The 19,652-nt window shown below is 42.9% G+C and overlaps 1 protein-coding gene across 1 annotated transcript in view; it reads right to left on the bottom strand.

The window, feature by feature from the left end:
- The window catches only part of rsu1 (Ras suppressor protein 1), a 134,587-nt gene extending 117,474 nt beyond the window's left edge, over nucleotides 1-17,113 (bottom strand). The window contains exons 1-3 of the mRNA XM_048615763.1: nucleotides 16,969-17,113; nucleotides 16,592-16,703; nucleotides 6,196-6,246 (exon numbers count right to left, since the gene is read on the bottom strand). Coding sequence (XP_048471720.1) covers nucleotides 6,196-6,246; nucleotides 16,592-16,700 — 160 coding nt within the window. The 5' untranslated portion in view covers nucleotides 16,701-16,703; nucleotides 16,969-17,113. The remainder of the gene's footprint in view (nucleotides 1-6,195; nucleotides 6,247-16,591; nucleotides 16,704-16,968) is intronic.
- Nucleotides 17,114-19,652: the final 2,539 nt, after the last annotated feature.

Below are 19,652 nucleotides of genomic sequence, written 5' to 3'. Positions count from 1 at the left end.
TAGTGGCGGAAGGGTTCTTTCTGGAATGGAGATCAGTAACGAGAGTTGTATCACAGGGATCCATGCTGGGACCTTTCTTGTTTGAAATGACATATGGTGTTTATTCTGGACAGATGCCAGGTGATGCATTCTAGAAGATCAAATTCAGGTGTGAATTATATAATTAATGGTAAAACTCTTAGGAGCATTGACATATAGAGGGTAGCAAAAACATATAACATGTTGCCTGAAAGGGTGATGGTGACAAGTATTTTGCAAAATTTAAGCAGCATCTGGATGAACAGTTATAATGTCAGGACATTGTAAGTTATTGTCCACATGCAGGTAAATGGGATTAGCGTAGCATAGTTGTCTTGGATCACTGAGTGTATCCAAGCAGTTCTTTTCAGATTTGGTTAAATGTAATTAAGAGAAGGCTCGACAACAGCAATTTGTTTAAATACAAACATTTATTGAGTAATAAAAGAAGAAGATGAAAAAGAAAGGAACATTTATTAAGTAAATAAAAAGAATGAAAAAGAGAGGAAAAAGAAAGGAAAAAGAGCAGTAAGCCTCACGCCCTCTGAACTTTCTATCGACGGTTAGATTGGAGGTTGAGGTTGTTCCTGGCACTGTTCACAATCTAGGTCCGAGGTGAAGTCCAGCGACTTGGAATAGAACTCTCTCTCTTATTCAGGTAACAAACAGCCAGGCACAGGAATAAAAACAACTACAGAAAAACATGTTGATTGTGCCGGCTTCGGCACATCCAAGAATGTTCACAGGACTCAAAGTCCTGCAGCTGTCGAATATCATCAACAAGTTTAGCCCTTCAGCCCATCCTAAACAGTAGTTTAGTGTTTGTTGATCAGTACAGACATAGTGAGCCAAAGGACCTGATTCTATGCTGTACGACTATGACATTCAATACTTTAGAGGAGCTCCAAATCAACAGGATTCAGTTTGTAGACACTATTCTAACTCAAAAACTATGCTTTTATAATGGGATGTGGATATTGTTGGAAATGGTCTATAGAGCCAGAGGGCAGATAAATGTCAACATTTCTGTGGTTTAGGCACTTTAAAGTAGTCTTGTATAAAAGGCAATTTTTTTCTCCAGTTTCCTCTTTATCAAAAATTTAGCATTTCCTCCATTTCTATTCATTCCCCTTCCAAAAATGCAACTTCTGTTGGTCAGAGACTGCCTGTGTCTATCACTGGAAGTCATACCGCCTCTGGACTTTCTCAGTGACTACAGTTTATTTTTAAATATATTCACAGCAAACATATGTATAGATTGTTTTTAATACTACCCATCACAGATTTAATTTTCTAGGTTAGCTCTCCCATCAGTTTAATCTCCTTTGTAATTTTTATATCTATCTTCATATCCAACATACTCTATCAATGCTTCATGAAAACAAAAATCTTATTTCTCTCCCCATTCTCTATATTGCTTCCATCATCGTGCAGATTGGTTTATTCCCTGATACTCATTGTCCAAACTGTAGCTCCACTAATAATTTAGTGCACATTTAGAAATTTGATTTTTCCTCCCAAATGTTTTGCTTCCTACATTTGCTGTCCAAGATTTCTTTTTTTTTTCTTAAGTTGTTTGACTATATTTAAACTCCATCATAAGCCTAACACACATCTCCATATCATGATCATTGAAGTTATTTTGACCGGCCCCGCTCCAATATTATCCAGTTGTTCAGTCAAAGAGCAATATTATCAAGATTGCATAGCTTCTCCACTTCTTCCTGTCACATTCCTAGTTGTGTGTGTTCGTCAAACAATTACTCCATGATCAATGCTTTTTCCCTGTCAGTTGAGTCTCTACTTTTCTTTGTTACAGGAAGGAGAAGGAAGAAGTGGAAGAGAAGTACATCTTCTATCCATTCTCAACACATGGAATCTTTGTAAAGTCTTGGTTTAACAGATGTCAATTTTGAGTATCGGTAAAAGAAATAACACTTTGAAGCTTGTCCGTTTTGCATTCATTAGGACAATTCACAAGAAATACTAGCATAACGAACAACACCATTTATACTGTACGAGACAGGAGAGTGTGCTGACTGGCTAGTAAGTGAACTCAAATTGAAAGAGGTGTTGTTATGGAGAATGCATCAGTTAATGACAATTGACAGTTAACTATCAACCTTGATTTACAATTTAAACAGAGTTTGACTGGTTAATTTCAGGGCAACGGCATCGCCAAAGAATAGTTGTCACCTATTTTCCCCAAGCTTCAACACGCATACCATGTACTCACGTCAGCAAAGAATAGGGCCCTGAGTATTAATATGGGGCTTCTACTATAAATGCACCACACCACAAACTTAACTTAAGGAAAAAAAAGAAATCTTGGACAGCAAATGTAGGAAGCAAAACATTTGGGAGGAAAAATCAAATTTCTAAATGTGCACTAAATTATTAGTGGAGCTACAGTTTGGACAATGGTTTATTCCCTGATACTCAATCTGCACGATGGTATAACTGGGATTACCATTGGTGGTTTAACTGGAGGGTTGCCACACCTTGGGTAAGGAGAGAGGTTGAGAAGGAAAGTTCTTCATGAAAACCTTAGCTCGTGTGGGAATTGAACTCTTGCTATTAGCGTCACTCTTCGTTTCAAACCAGTCGTCCAGCCTGCTGATCTATCAGACCCAGGGAAAACTTACTATTATGTTATTGGGTTATTATTTTTATTACAGATCAACATATTGTAATCCTTTACATATGATACTTCCTGAAGTTGATTAACTTGCCAACACTCACTTTTCAAGCTTCAACTTGAAACTCACTACATAGTTGATACCTGCAGTCTTACATTAGTACAGAATTTAACTACTGCTAAAAAAAGACATTCTGTCAAAGCTTTTCATTGTGCATTCATCAGGGCAGTTTGTAACAAATATCACAAAGCAAAGGGAAAACAACATTTATGCTGCATGCAAGGATTGATTGGCAAGTAAAAGATATCATCATATAGAATGTACCACTTAATGATTTTACTGTCAGTTAACTGTTGAGTTTTGCTTAAATTTTAACCTATACAGGTTCTCTAGTCAAGGTGTTGCCCTGAGAAATAAATTAATGAACGGCTGTCAAGTTGAAACAGGTGCATAAAGAATAGGGCACTGTGTATTAAAATATGCAGCTTCCAGTACACACAAGTGTGCTAAATTACAAGCCTGACTGGCCATCCTAAAATGATTTTCAGCAAAATTCTTCTCACCTTCAGGATTATTTAGCAAACGCTATCAAATTGCAGCTAGTGCTGGACAATGAATTTTGTGAACACAGTTTGGTTGGGTACAATTCCATAACTTGTTGTGAGCATCCTAAAGGACATACTGTTTGGTATAATCTGCCAGCCTTTGGAATGTACAGCCTATATTCCTACCGTTATATTGGTAGCACGAAGAAATAGCCAGCTTAACCTGTTGTTCAAACTGGTCAGGTGTTTTTTTTCTTTCCAGGGAAATTTGAGTTAAGGCACTTTTCAGGAAAAACAGTGACCAGTTTGTAGGATAGATGGTGAAAAATGATCTGAATGGGCAATGTTCGCAAAATCTTGAGTTTTTTTTTAAATTTATTGCTGGCTCTGTATTCACACCCTCTCTCTAATTGCTAGAGGGCAGTTAAGCATCAACCACACTGTGGACCTGAGCAGGTAAGGATGGCAGATTACTTTTCCTAAAGGAAACTAGTCATCTAGCTGGGTTTTCTCAACAATTGACAGTGGTTACATAGTTGCCAATCAGGTTAGGGTAAAGAAAATTTTTATACCAGAGTGCAAAGAATTACTGGTCTGGTAAGACAATGGTGACTGTACCTTACAACCAAAAGAAAAATCTTTTCATGACAGAAAATTGCATGACTGATCCCTCCATAATTCACTCAAGACTTTAAGGAAACTAAGTTTTAATTCTAATTGAAATCTCATTCCACCACAGAAAGGAAGAGATGGCTGAGCGGTATTATTGTTGGACTACTAAGTCTGAGACCGAAGTAATGTTCTTGGTACCCGGGTTTGAATCCCACCACGGCAGATGGCAGAATTTGAAATCAACAATAAAGAAAAAAAATTCTGGAATTAAAGAGTCTGATGACGACCATTAATCCATTGTCGATTGTTGGGGGGAAACCCCATCTGGTTCACTGATGTCCTATAGGGAAGGAAACAGCCATCTTTACCTGGTCTGGCCTACATGGGACTCCAGACCCACAGCAATGTGGTATTCTCCTGAACTGCCCTCTGGGCAATTAGGGATTGGCAATAAATGCCAGCCTGGCTAATGATGCCCTCATTCCATGAACAAAAAGGGAAAAAAACCCCATTTAACCATGTTTGAAGAATAATTACAACAGTATTTATCAACAAAATGAGACAAAACAAAGCCAATTTGGAACAGTTGCCCCATAAACCTCACTTAGATCTATGAAGATAAGCTGGAGTAGGTTATTCAGCCTCTTGAGTTTGCTCCACTTTCAATTAGATCATGAATGATCAATATCCGGACCTTTTATAAATGTCTTATCCATTTCAAACAACAGTATAATCGAGATCACACATTGCCATCTTGTCCATATTTCTCTAGTGGAAATAGATTTTCCTGCATGTCGTCTACTGGACCTTTTATCATTTTAACCATTTTGAGTAGATTAGTCAAACGAATACTAAAACAAAATTTGCAAAACTGTCATAACACGTTTAAATTCTAACTAATGTTCTGATTGTTGTCTTCAATACCATAACATTCTTCTTGAAGTGTGGTGCCCAGAATTGAATGCAGCGCTCCAAGTACGGTCTGACTAAGGCTCTGCACAAATGTCACTTTCTCAGATTTGTATACTAACACACTGCTGACTTAAAACAAAAAGGCCAAAATTCTATTAACATTTTATTTTGTAGCTGCCCTCAAACACTTTACAGTTTCTTAAAGACATAAAGTCTAAAACAAAGGAGTGGAACCGTGAACTGCAAAGAGGGGACACATGATCAGTGCTACAAATACATTCAATTTGAAACTGGGTCTGTGGTCCTCCAATTAATGAAGTACTGCTACACAGACTGAAGAAAATACAGAAGAAAAAAAAACCTGTGCACAAGTGAAGAAGCTAACAGAGGAGTTCTACATGCTTTTCAAGATTTTAGATGTGATGAAATACATTATCATGTTTGTAACATATCCATTTCTTCAAGTAGATGTTGATTTTTTTAAAAATATCCAGAAGTGCTCTTATACAGAACTTAATTCAAGTAGATGTTAATGGCTACCAAATTCCATCAGGTGTTTTATTTAAAGAGCAATGGAATTGATGTAGAGAGAACTACAATGCAATAGGACATTAAGCTGAAAATCAGATCAAGGGACAGGGATATTTTTGGGGACTTGTAAATAGAGGAAAATCCCTCCTCCCATCTTCCTGGTGTGTAAGTGAAATCTTACTTTCGGGGAAGCATTCTCCCAAATGAAGATAGTCAAATACTGTTATCACACCCACCTCATGGACAGCCATCCAATTGAGCGTAGCAGTCTCAAACTACAATCCTAACTTCAAGGCACTGGCAGATAATGTACAATCACATTAAGACTTCGTGAGTAAAGGACAACATGATTATATTAGTTTTAGACTTATAAGCAATTCAATTTTAATGCTATACTTTATATTTTCTAAGGGGTAGTTCCTGGATGGCACAGAATTTCAAGAAGTGATCTTGTGCTTAAGGAGTTTGGAGACGACAGCCCTAATACAATAAAAGTTCACTTCGGCAAAAGGCCAAATAGCTTAACTCAAGTACATTTATTTTGAAGCATGCATTTCAAATTTCATGGAACTGATTTGCAATTTAAAATCAACAAATCTGCTAAATTACCCCAACCTTTGAAATACTAAAAACAGAACATTTAAAAAGTACAAGTTACTCTCAATTTAATATACCCTCTTAACATACAAATTCTAAAAACTACCAATATAAAATTGCAGCACTAAAGCAAAGTACTATGTGTAGACCCAGTCTCTCCATAGAAATAATTGCAGGTCTCCACATCAGCTACAAAACACTAGCCAACTGCTCCATTGGGTTCATCTCTTACAATAAACTAACTTAGCTGGCTGAAATTTATTCTCACAGTCGATTTTGCACAGTTCGCAGCAGCATTTCAATGTGTTCCATTGAAGCAGTAATCACTGAAATTTACTTACTCGTTAACTTGTTGTGACTTAACACCAGCTGGGTGATGTTGGAGAGAGTGACTGCAACAGAACAAAAACAAACAACAAAATAAGTATGGTGGCATATTAGTTATGCAACTGGACCTCAGGGATAGATTCATAGCACACAAGCAGACGAGGTTGGGACCATTTGTTCAAGAGTATCTGCACTAGCTCTCTGCAAGAACAATGCACTAGTCCCACTTCTCTACCTGCAAATTTTATTCAAAATATCTTTTGAAAACCACAACTAAAATCTGTTGCCACACTTTCAGGCTGTGCTTTTCAGCACAACTATTCACTGCAACTTTTCCTTCTTTCATCTCAAGTCAGTATCAGAAGTCTTGTGTTGCGCCGGTTGCAATCCTACCCATATATGTCTGCCCAATATTCTAAAACAGATGGAGATAGTAATGAATTATAACATTACTCAACATTTTTTGCAGTACTGTGCACCTCCATATATTTCCCACTAGTCAGTGGCCTAAAGAGTAAACACAATGGAATTATGATATCTCTAATGCTTTTTAGACTCAGACTCTGTTAGCGCAGAAAAAGGCCATTTGACCAATTGTGTCTGCAAACATCTGGCTACATTAATTCCATATTCCAGCTCTTCATCCATAGCCCTGGAGGATATGGTAACACAAGTCAAAATGTAAATAACCTTTAGATGTTTAGAGTGTTTCTGACTCGGCCAGTCTTTCAGACAGCAAGTTCCAGGCTCCCACAACCCACTGGGGGAAAAGGTTTCTCCTCAACACCCTTCTTATCCTTTCTTAAAAATATGCTTCAAGGTCATTGGCCCCTTTAGAAATGAATGAAGTGTCTTTCTATCCATGTCCCTTAGTCTTAGACACCTCTCAGGTTCCCTCTCAACAAGGAGGTATTTTTCTTAAAGGACATTTGCTTCCTAGTAACATATTCTCCTTCATGGATATTGTCACACTTTCTCCTTTCTATATCCTCTTGTATCCAGGAAAATTTAGCATCCAGTCATTTCTGAGCCAAATCTTAACACTGCAACTAAAGAATTTAAACTCCGTTAATTACTGATAATATTACCTCTTTAAAAAAAGTCAACTTTATTTAATGATATAACTACAGGATTGTTGCTAACTAGCTCAATAATGTCAAAGAGAACAAAATACTTTCTTCCCTGCCAGGCATATACATGACTACAATCCAACAGTTAAAAGCCCTCTAGTTCACCCATGTCCTTTAGAGACAATTTATTCTTATCTGCATGCAAGTCCAGACCAACAGTAATGTGGTTGACTCTTCATTGCCCTCTGGACAATTAGGAATGGGCAACAAATGCGAACCTAGTCAGTGACGCTCACAATGCATAAATAAAATTACTTGTTGTACTTGCAAGCTAATTGTTCCTTGCATTAACACACAAGTGTTTCTATGCATCAACATTTACAAGTTTCATGCATTTCAAAAGGTTTGTTTTTCTATTCTTGTGGGGAAGTGGGAGACTATTCGCACATTTTACTGCATCTGCCTTCTTGCTGTCATACTCAAACTGTCTGAATCCCTTTAAAGACTCTCCATCCTCCCAACAGTTTACATTTTCCCATGTTTGTATTGTTGGCAAACAGACAAAAAGGGACAGAAAGAAATATATCCAAGTTATAAATAAAAATTAAGTAGCTTAACACCAGAACTGATTCCTTCAGCACTCCAATTCATAATCTGCCAAATTTTAAAAATCCCTCGTTTATGCCAACTTTTTGCTTCCTTGGTCCATGCTAATATACTTCTCCCCGTACTACTACCCTACATGTTGCCCATTAACCTCGAGGGGCATCTTACCAAATGGCTTTCAGAACTGTAGCTGCACTACATCTAATCGGTTCATTTGATCTACCCTGCTTGTATATCAATGAAGAACTCTAGACTTATCATGTTTTCCTTTTTGACTTATTATAATCATTCTAAAATTTTCAAAGTGCATTGTTAATAATTCCGTAATAGTAGATGCTATTTGTTTCACAACAACCGATGTCAGGTGAAGTGGTGCTCAGCTCACAATATTCTCTTTCCCTTCCTTCCTGAATTGCTGTATTGCATTTGCTAAATTCTAATCTGCTGGTATTGTTCCAGAATCTAGGGAACTTTATAAAATTATAGCTAGAGCAAATATTATCTCAGCAGCTACCTCCACAAACCTGTCGATATGGGATATTAGGTCCAGGGGACTTGTTGTTGAATTTTAGTTCCTTCAGTTTCTCCAATGATTTTTCTCTGCTGATATTAATTTCCCATATTACCTTACCTTTTATACCCGACGTTTCTGATATAAAGAGGAAAAAAATAATTATTCAATATCTCTGCAATTTCCTCACAAAATAATTTCTTCATTCAGTTTCTTAGGAAACTATGTTTAATTTAGCAAGACATTTCCTTTTGTATAATTAGAAAAACTCTACAAACTTTTTTATATCAATTGCTAGTTTACTCTTATATTCTCTTTTGCCTCTTTCTAACCAACATTTTGGGTGACCCTTTGCTGGCTTCTAAACCATTCCCAATCCTCAAATCTTTGCAACCATAAAACTCTTCTTTTAATCTAATACTACACTCAGCTTCCTGAGTAAGCTACGAAAGAATCTTATTTGTGATGCTTGTATTACAATGGATCTTTTTTTGAAAAAAAAAAGATTTTGAATGACTTCTTTAAATATTTTCATTACTTGTTTAGGCTCATACCTTCAATCAACTTCAGCCAGTTCTCCCCTTATCCTTGTACGAATAGCACTGAACATAATTCACGATTCTTGTTTGTGGCTGAATTTGCCTTCAAATTTAATATGGAATGCAACTGTGTTACGATCACTAGTTCCCACAGAATTATAACTATGAGATAACCAATTAATCTTGTCTCATTGCAGACAACTGTATCAAAAATAGCTTAATCATAATTGGGTCCATAATGTATTGCTTCCGGAAACCATCGCAAAAAATATTCAAACTCATTTGAGACCATCCTTGCCAATTTCATTGATCTAGTCTAAGACGTCTATAACATGATCTCATTGAATGATGGAACAAGTCTCCCACAATTAGTACATTACTTTTGTTATATCCTCCAATATTTTCCTTATTACCGGCCCTATTGACTACTCCTTCTAGCATTTTCTAACTTTTTGCTTTTCTTATATTGCCATTCATACTGATTCAAATTCATGATCTTCAGAGTCAAGATCGTTCCTCACCAATGTCCTTATGTCATCCCTTACTATAAGGACTATTTACTGTCCTTTGCTATTCAGTGTATATTTTAAAAATATTTTAATCGATGGAATATTTACTTCCACAACATTGGTTACCACATGATGGCATTAGATCATTTAAAAAAAAATGATTTCAGGCATTAGCTTATTTTTTTTTGCAGATGCTTTGCATGTTCAATGAGCCCTATAATTTACATTTTTCTGAAAAAAAACACTGGCTGGCCAGCATTTATTGCCCTCCCTAGTTCCCTTTAAGAAGGTGATGGTGAGCTGTCATTTTGTACTGTTGCAGTCCACATGGTGTAGGTTAACCCACAATGACCTTAGGGATGGAATTCCAGGATTTTGACCCAATGACGCTAATGGAACAGCAATACATTTCCAAGTCAGGATGGAGAGTGGCTTGGAGGAGAACATGGATAGTGTTCCACGTACCTTCTAGATGGAAATGGTTGTAGGTACAGAAGATACTGTCTAAGGATCACCGGCATCTTATAGATTGTACAAAATGCTGCTACTGAGCATCAGCAGTGGAGGGTGTGGATATTCACAGAAACACAACATTCCTACAGTGTGGAAAGAGGCCATTCAGCCCACTGAGTCTGCACCAACCCTCTGAAAAGCATCTCACCCAGACCCAACCCCTTACCCTATTCATGTAACCCATGTATCCATTTACCACAGCCAATCCACCTAGCCTGCATATCCCTCATCACTGCAGACAATTTAGCATGGCTAATCCACATCGCCTGCACACCTCTGGACTGTGGGAGGAAACCAGGGCACCCACACAGACACAGGGAGAATATGCAAACCCCATTCAGGCAGACAGTCATCAAAGGCTGGAATCGAACGTGAGTCCCTGGTGCTGTGAGGCCGCAGTGCTAACCACCAATTCATTGGCACTACAATCAAACAGGTAGTTTGGTCCAGGATGGTGTCAAGCTTTTTGTGTGTTGTTGGAGCAACACTCATCCAACCAAGTGGACAATATTCTATCACACTCCTGACATGTGCCTTGCAGATGAGGGACAGGCTTTGGGGAGTCAGGTGGTGAGTTATTTGCACACGATGTTGATCTTGGGGGATTCAGTGATGGTAACGCCTTTGAATGTCAAGAGGTAATAGTTAGATTGAATTTATGGAGATGGTCACTGCCTGGAATGTTTGGCATGAATGTTACTCTTAAACTCTTATTTTTGATGTGGATCTTTCTCAAATGTTGCTCAAATACAGTTAAACCCTTTGCCCTTCCTGTCAACTTTGTTAATCTTTAACTGTATCACTGCATTAGCCTGTTGTCTTTTGGATGTCTAAACCTCCCTTTACCAAAACACGCTTTCCTTTATGCTAGTTCAGTCTTGTCATAATCCTATGATTTGTTAAATCACTGGCCTCAGCCCAGTTTAAGTGAAACCCATCCCAGTGGAATAACTCACTCTTCCAGAGTTCTGGTGCTAATGTCTCATGAATCAAAGCATGTTCTTCCCACACGTCTGTGAGCCACACACTTAATTCTCCTATCTGCCTGACCTAATGCCAAATGGCACATGGCTCAAGTAACAATCCAGAGATTATTACATTTGATGTTCTGCACTGGAGTTTGGACCCCAACTTCTCAAACTGAATTCCTTGTTCTTCCCATATAATTGGTCATTAAGTAAACTGTAAAAACTGGGTCTGCTCCTGCCATATTCACATGCAGCTGTGAGGCGATGTCCTCAACTGTGGCACCACGCAGGCAAGAAAACTTTTGGAGCTCATGTTCACAGCCAGAGAGAACAGTGCCTCTGAACAGACTGTCCCTATCACTTGCCTTTCACTTTCCCCACTAGAATAGCAATCTGCACCATAGTCCTCACCACCACCGTGAATTCCTTCTCCTCATTTATGTAAGTAACTGAGTCCAGAACTTCAGAGAGACCCTGATATGTATGTCCACAGATCCTTGAAGGCAACAGGACAGGAAGAAAAGTTGGTTCAGGCGGTATATGGGATACTTGCCTTTGTTAGTCAAGGTACTGAATACTAGAACAGGAAGGTTACGATGGAGCTATAAACAATTTAACATCAGTTAGGCCAGAGGTACAGGACAACCTGCAGCTCTGGCCTCCACACTACAAGAAAGGTATGACTGCACTCAAGAATGTGCAGAGGAGATTCACCAGGATATCGCATGAGCGTCTTCGCTAAGAAGAGAGACTCAATAGGCAGGGATAAAATTGAATCAGAGATAGTAGGAACTGCAGATGCTGGAGAATCTGAGACAAATCTGAGCCTCTAAGGATGCCAAGCCTGAAGAAGTTACCCTCCTCCCTCCGGACAAACCTCAGGGGATCTCTCTCTCACTAACTCTCTCGTAATCTCTTCAGCCCTGAAACTGCTTGACCATGTCCTGAAGCAAACCAGGTACTACAGCCACATCACCTTTCTTAGCACCTGCCTACGGAACCAGATCATCCCCAATGGACTACAATCCACATTCAAGCCTTCCCAATTTGGCCCCAACCGTGACAATATCTACACTCATGGCATTGAGATCCTTCAGAAGCGTTTCTCCCTGCGAGTCCTGAAACACACACTTGCAGCAATGCGCCGGCATCTCCAGGCACTACAATCAAGCCTACCCCAGCTCAGAGCCTCCCTCTCCCAAACCTGCAAAGGACCTCTCCTGTTTTTTATTCTTCGTAGGATCCACAACCTGAACTCACAATTCTACTCAGCTTTATTGGACACTAAAAACCGTAAGTACAGTAAACTTACTGGTGCCTACCACCCAAAACAGGCTTCCTCCACCCCGCAAATCCCCAGCCGTACCCAGGACCTTCCCCACAATGGGCCCGGCGCCATTGGCTATGAGGCCACTATCGGAGAACCCACAGATGACGTCACATCCGCCACCGCCAGGTTCCCCACTTCCGGCACAGTGAACACCATCGCTGCCGTTGCCACCGCCTCCATTTCCGAGACCAACACCACCGACACTGAAGTCGTGACTACCGTCACCGCTACTGCCGCCGCCTACCCCGCTCCCCACACCGCCGACGCTGCTCCGCCCATCACCGACGCGGATGCAACTCTGCCCACCGCCGACGCAACTCCGCCCACCGCTGACGCCGACGCAACTCCGCCCACCGCCTCCACAGCCAACAGCTCCAGAGGGGACAATAGCACCCAGCCCTGCCGAGTCTTCACCATCCCCCCAGACCTCCCCCTTACTGAGGACGAACGGTCAGTCCTCAGCAAAGGGCTCACATTTGTCCCCCTCCACCCACAGATCAACGAATACCGGTCACGCTTGGACACAGAGCAGTTTTTCCACCGCCTCCGCCTCCATGCTTACTTCAACGGCGAGCCTAACCCTCCCTCTACTGACCCCTTCTCCTGCTTCCAACACACCCCCTCCTCCTGGACACCACCCCAAGGCCTCCTACCCTCCCTCGACCTCTTCATCTCCAACTGCCGTCGAGACATCAATCGCCTCAACCTCTCCAGCCCTCTCACCCACTCCAACCTCTCCCCCGCAGAACGTGCAGCCCTCCGCTCCAATCCCAACCTCACCATAAAACCCGCGGACAAGGGAGGCGCAGTTGTAGTATGGCGCACTGACCTCTACATCGCCGAGGCCAGATGTCAACTCTCCGACACCTCCTCCTACTGCCGCCTTGATCATGACCCCACCCCTGAGCAACAAGCCATCATCTCCCAAACCATCCACAACCTCATCACCTCAGGTGACCTCCCACCCACGGCCTCCAACCTCATCGTTCCCCAACCCCGCACCGCCCGCTTCTATCTCCTTCCCAAAATCCACAAATCTGAATGCCCTGGTCGACCCATTGTCTCCACCTGCTCCTGCCCCACCGAACTGATCTCCAACTATCTGGACTCCATTTTCTCCCCCTTGGTCCAGGGACTCCCTACCTATGTCTGTGACACCACCCACGCCCTCCACCTCCTCCAGAACTTCCAATTCCCCGGTCCCCAACACCTCATCTTTACCATGGACGTCCAGTCCCTCTACACCTGCATTCCCCATACAGATGGCCTAAAGGCCCTCCGCTTCTTCCTGTCCCGCAGGCCTGACCAGTCCCCCTCCACTGACACCCTCATCCCCTTCGCTGAACTCGTCCTCACCCTCAACAACTTCTCTTTCAATTCCTCCCACTTCCTACAGACAAAGGGGGTGGCCATGGGCCCAAGCTACGCCTGCCTCTTCGTAGGTTACATGGAACAATCCCTCTTCCGTACCTACACCGGCCCTAAGCCCCACCTCTTCCTCCGTTACATTGATGACTGTATCGGCGCCGCCTCGTGCTCCCACGAGGAGCTCGAACAGTTCATACACTTCACCAACACCTTCCACCCCAACCTTAAGTTCACCTGGACCATCTCGAATACTTTTCTCCCCTTCCTGGACCTCTCTGTCTCCATATCGGGCAACCACCTGGAAACCGATATTCATTTCAAGCCCACCGACTCCCACAGCTACCTAGAATACTCCTCCTCCCACCCACCTTCCTGCAAAAATGCTATCCCCTATTCCCAATTCCTTCGCCTTCGCCTTCGCCGCATCTGCTCCCAGGATGAGGCATTCCACTCCCGTACATCTCAGTTGTCCTCGTTTTTCAAGGACTGTAACTTCCCCCCCTCAGTGGTCGAGAACGCCCTCAACCAGGTCTCCCACATCTCCTGCAACTCATCCCTCAAACCCCGTCCACGCAATAAGAACCAAAAAAGAATCCCCCTCGTCCTCACGTACCACCCCACCAACCTCCGGATCCAACACATCATCCTCCGACACTTCCGCCATCTGCAATCCGACCCCACCACCAAAGACATCTTTCCCTCCCCACCCTTATCTGCTTTCCGGAGGGACCACTCTCTCCGTGACTCCCTTGTCCGCTCCACACTCCCCTCCAGCCCCACCACACCCGGCACTTTTCCCTGCAACCGCAGGAAGTGCTACACCTGCCCCCATACCTCCTCCCTCACCCCCATCCCAGGCCCCAAGAAGACTTTCCACATCAAGCAGATGTTCACCTGCACATCTGCCAATGTGGTATACTGCATCCGCTGTACCCGGTGTGGCTTCCTCTACATCGGGGAAGCCAAGCGGAAGCTCGGGGACTGCTTTGCAGAACACCTACACTCGGTTCGCACTAAACAACTGCACCTCCCAGTCGCGAACCATTTCAACTCCCCCTCCCATTCCTCAGACGACATGTCCATCCTGGGCCTCCTGCAGTGCCACAACGATGCCACCCGAAGGTTGCAGGAACAGCAACTCATATTCCGCTTGGGAACCCTGCAGCCCAATGGTATCAATGTGGATTTCACAAGCTTCAAAATCTCCCCTCCCCCTACCACATCCCAAAACCAGTCCAGCTCGTCCCCGCCTCCCTAACCTGTTCTTCCTCCCACCTATCCCCTCCTCCCACCTCAAGCCGCACCTCCCTCTCCTACCTACTAACCTCATCCCGCCCCCTTGACCTGTCCGTCCTCCCTGGACTGACCTATCCCTTCCCTAACTCCCCACCTACACTCACCTTTACTGGCTCCATCCCCGCCTCTTCGACCTGTATGTTTCCTCTCCACCTATCCGCCTCCCACTCTCTCCCTATTTATTTCAGGACCCCCTTCCCCTCCCCCATTTCTGATGAAGGGTCTAGGCCCGAAACATCAGCCTTCCTGCTCCTATGATGCTGCTTGGCCTGCTGTGTTCATCCAGCCCTGCACCTTGTTGTCTCAATAGGCAGGAGTTGTTTTCCTTTGAGCAAAGAAGTCACCTAGTCTCAAGGTAGGTGACCACATCTTGGAAAAAAGTATGCAGGTAACTCTACCCTAGCTGATGCTTCAGAACGGACACAACACAGACTCTCAGCAACACTGAGCCAAAGTTGTTCAAGCCAGAGAGTCTGACCACAGATTACGGTCATCCAGGACTTCTACACATACACAGATTCTGCAGTTACAAATCACCACCACTCCTGCCAAGATTATCTAACCACATTTACTTAACTAGTCAAACTAACAATTTATTCAGTGAGTAGCAAGTCTCTTACCTTAGAAAAGCAGAACATTGACGATGCATAAAAGGAAACAGCACCTCCTTGCCCCTCTGCACCAAATTTCTGGCCTAACACTTGTTTCTTATCTCACCGGGGCCCCCAACGTAACATTTAATAACTCTCCATTACCAAGCCACAAAAAAATGAAGATACCAAGAGCTGCAGATGCTGGAGTCAGAGATAACAAAAAGTGTGGAACTGGAGAAACACAGCAGGCCAGGCAGGATCAGAGGAGCAGGAAAGTTGACGTTTCAAATCAGGACCCTTCTTCAGAAATGGAGAGGGGGATGGGAGCTCAGCAATAAATAGAGAGGAGGGGTCCGGCTGGGGAAGGTAGGTGGGATGGTGACAGGTGAGTGCAGGTAGGGAGTGGTGGGGATTGGTCAGTGAGGTGGGAGGGGCAGATAGGAGGGAGAGAAGATGGACAGGTTGTGTCAGGTCAAGGAGGCGGGGATGAGGGGGAGGGTTGGACATGGGATGAGGCCGGGGTGGGGGGGAAATTTTAAAACTGGTGAAGTCCACGTTTAGGCCATCGGGCTGTGGGCTCCCGAGGCAAAATATGAGGTGCTGCTCGTTCAATTTGTGGGTGGCGTCATTAGGACACTGGAGGAGGCCCAGGATGGACATGTCATGTTAAAATGTTTGGTCACAGGAAGGTGTTGTCATTTTTTGCGTACAAAGCGCGCATGCTCTATAAAATGGTCTCTGAGTCTCCGCTTGGTCTCATCGATGTGGAGGAGGCCACATCAGGAGCAGCGGATGCAGTAGAGACCAAGTTGACGAATGTGCAGGTGAACCCCTGTCTGATGTAGGAGGTTTGTTTTCTGCAATCCCCGCCACTCCCTACCTGCACTCACCTATCATCATCCTTTCTATTTATTTCTGAGCTTCCTTCCCATTTCTGAAGACCCGAAACGTCAACTTTCCTGTTCGGCCTGTTGTGTTCCTCCAGCTCCACACTGTGTTATCACAAAATGTTCGAGGTTGGCTTTAGATATTAAAGAAATAAGCTACGGTTTGTTGATCAAGGCGTTATACCATGCAGAAGAGTGATTTAAAAAGTGCGGCACTTACACAGTCCTGAAATATCCAGCATATTAGAGATTCCTCTGTCACTCAAATCCAATTCTGTCTGATTCTTTTCCTTGCATTCTTCCACTATTTTTTTCAATGATTTCGACATTTTCTACAGTGAAATGAAATATACAGTTTACAGTAGTATCCTGCTACATTTAAAAAAAAAGTCGTGATCTCAAGTAATCAAAAGTTTTCACATTTCAGTGAAAACAACTTCAGATGCTCACAGAAACCAGGGCCTCGAGCGATGCATTTCCTTTATAACCCTGACTCAGTTGGAAACATCCAATTTTGCTCTAACTTTGATCCGCCATCTATTAGACACCCGTCCTGAAAAACACAAAACGTCCGTAAAACTGCAACTTTTCTTTTACCTGAAACTTTCTCGGAGAATCCTCCAAAAGCAAGCTCACACCCAACCGGAAACACTCAGTCACAGCAGAAGAATTCCTACATTTGCGAACGCTCCGGCTTTAAAAGGACATTTCCTCTATCAGCCCTGGAAAGGTGGGAGGACCAGTCATTCACCGCGGGGAACGGTGGGTCCTGCTGTCAATCACCAGTATTGTCCAATCATTGAAGGTCAGGCCAGCCACTGAAAGGCTGATAGGATCAGCAGGGCTGTCAATTACCGGCATTGTCCAATCATTGGAAAATAGACCGGTCAGTCAGTGTGCAGCCGCTGCACGCTGCGTGAGAGGAGTTCAGCGATGCTACAATGTGTCCTTAAGAGCAATGTTACACCGAGAGTGGGAAAGTGGGAGCAGATTTTTGTGTCATTTATAAAACCTACAGTTGCTTCCAGGCGGAATAAACTTCGTGGTTGAAGACTAAGTCCTGGCTTATCGCAGTGGATTTTTTTTTCCCCGACTATGAAATTAACTTGAGTTCTTCTATAATTTTAAACATATCACGAAGCCTTATTATCATTCAATAACCTGAAACAAATTGCTAGAAAAAAAATATTTAGCTCAAAACCGTACAGACTTGATTCACTGTTTGTGCATTTTATATCAGCACGAAATCTGAAACTTGTAACAAGGAAATCCAATCATAATTCATTACATTCTATCCGCTTCTGAAAACCTGAATAATAAATAAACATCTGTAGAAGAAAATAGAGGCCTTTGTAATGTGGACGCTAAAATGTATGCTTAACAATTCCGTATGCACACCATAAGACAAATGCGGGAGGTGCTTGAAATTGCAAGAGCAAAAATAACTTTCACAACATCCGGAAAAAGATGTCAATATTTCTGTCGTTGCTCAGAACTGCAGAGGTCTTTTCTATTGAGAACCGTGCGGTGGGTAGCAGAAAGAGTAGTTGAACCACGTCTAGCTAGATGACAGCAACACCTGGTAGGTTAAATTTATTTTCTAAGCCTTATAACAAGTGTTTCCCATGTCACCAAAATGCCTTCGAAGGAGGATGTTGAAAATTTTACTTTGTATATAACTTTCAAAACAAATGCTACTTTACGACTCAACTACAATGCCACTTGTTTTGAAAGTAATATTTCAATATAAATTTTTCAGCATTCTCCTTTGAAGGCACATTGGTGACAGCCATGGCAAACATCTCCTTTGATGTTCAGAAAATAAATTTGAGGAATGAGAGATGTGATCCATGTGTACTTACTGTGGGTTAGATGTGTTAAAAGTGATGTGAGTGTTCCTGCCTTATGCTTACAACATTACATCACAAGAATAATGTATGGGCAGCTCTGAGCCCACTGTATCAATCACGTTGTCAAAGAACAAAGGTTGGACCAAGAAATATATGAATTCAGACCAGATGTAGGCTGTTTAAATTCTCGAGAATGCTCCACTATTCAATAAGTTCATGGCTGATCTGTTTGTGTTGCAAATTCCCCATTCACATCCAAACCCAATAACCTCCTCCGAACTGTAAGTATATAGTACTTACTCTTATATAATGTACTGCCTTTCTTGGGTCATGTGGGGAGGGGGGGGAGGGTGCTGTGGAGGGGTGGGGAAGGTGAACACGGCTTATGCAGTATACATCCAAATAAGGTATGCTAAGTGAAAGGTTCATATAGAGGCATTGCATGGCCCTGCTTGTCAGATGTCTCCATATCCCAATGTATTGAGGACTATGGAAAACTGTTGTGGCTGCATTCAAGGTTTCTATCCTTGTTTGTGGTGAGGAGATGAATGTTGAGCATCCCACAGACCATCTTGACCCTTTAAGCCCATTGTAGGTTATTTCCTCCTGCAATGTGACAAAGGCAGGGATTCAGTGAGATGAAAGTGAAAGACATATCTGTTAATGCTAGTGCAGGGTTAGGACAGTTGGTGAGGACAGGACTGGAGTAAGTGAGTGGTAGTGCGGAGGGCAACAGGGCTTAGCAGCTTAGCACATGACAGCCATTGAGTGCAGATGCTGCATGCAATGATGAGAGTGGTGCACCATGAGATTTGGTGGCAAATGGATACAGGAGCACAGAGAGTGAGAAGGGAAGTGATAGCAGGGAGGAAATGGTAACAATTAACCTTTGCAGCACACAGGTCAATAACCGCCACCCTGCGTTTCCTCCTGACAGTGGACATCACACCAAAAGAATCAGGCTGGCAGGATGTGGGTGTTGGCAGCATTGGGGAAAGATAACGGTGCTCCTGTTCATCAGTCAGTCCACCAGGATCCCCAGGAGCTGATCCACAAACTGGGTGCCAATTTGCCTCTATTGACCATCTCCTAATGAAATCCTCACCCACCGGAGCTATGAGGGAGAATTCCTGGCTTGTTGTGTTTGAAATTGTGTGCAACTGGAATTTAAATATGTTGCAGATGCCTTAAACACCTGAAGGACCTGACACCAGCAAGCATTCCCACTACTCTGAGCACAAGGCAGCATGGGACAGTTCTTCAGTCTAGGGGTGTGATTCTCAGTTAGGGTACTGCACAGTGTTGGCATGCGAGAGGTCCCGAATTCAACTCTCAGACGAGCCCAGGTTTCATATTGGCAGCACGGTGGCTCAGTGGTTAGCACTGCTGCTTCACAGCACCAGCAACCTGGGTTCAATTCCACCCCTGGGT

The sequence above is a fragment of the Rhincodon typus genome, chromosome 2, assembly GCF_021869965.1.
Source record: "Rhincodon typus isolate 14 chromosome 2, sRhiTyp1.1, whole genome shotgun sequence".
Lineage (NCBI taxonomy): Eukaryota > Metazoa > Chordata > Chondrichthyes > Orectolobiformes > Rhincodontidae > Rhincodon > Rhincodon typus.
The sequence above is the reverse complement of the archived record's forward strand: the minus strand, read 5'-3'. Positions and strand labels throughout refer to the sequence as shown.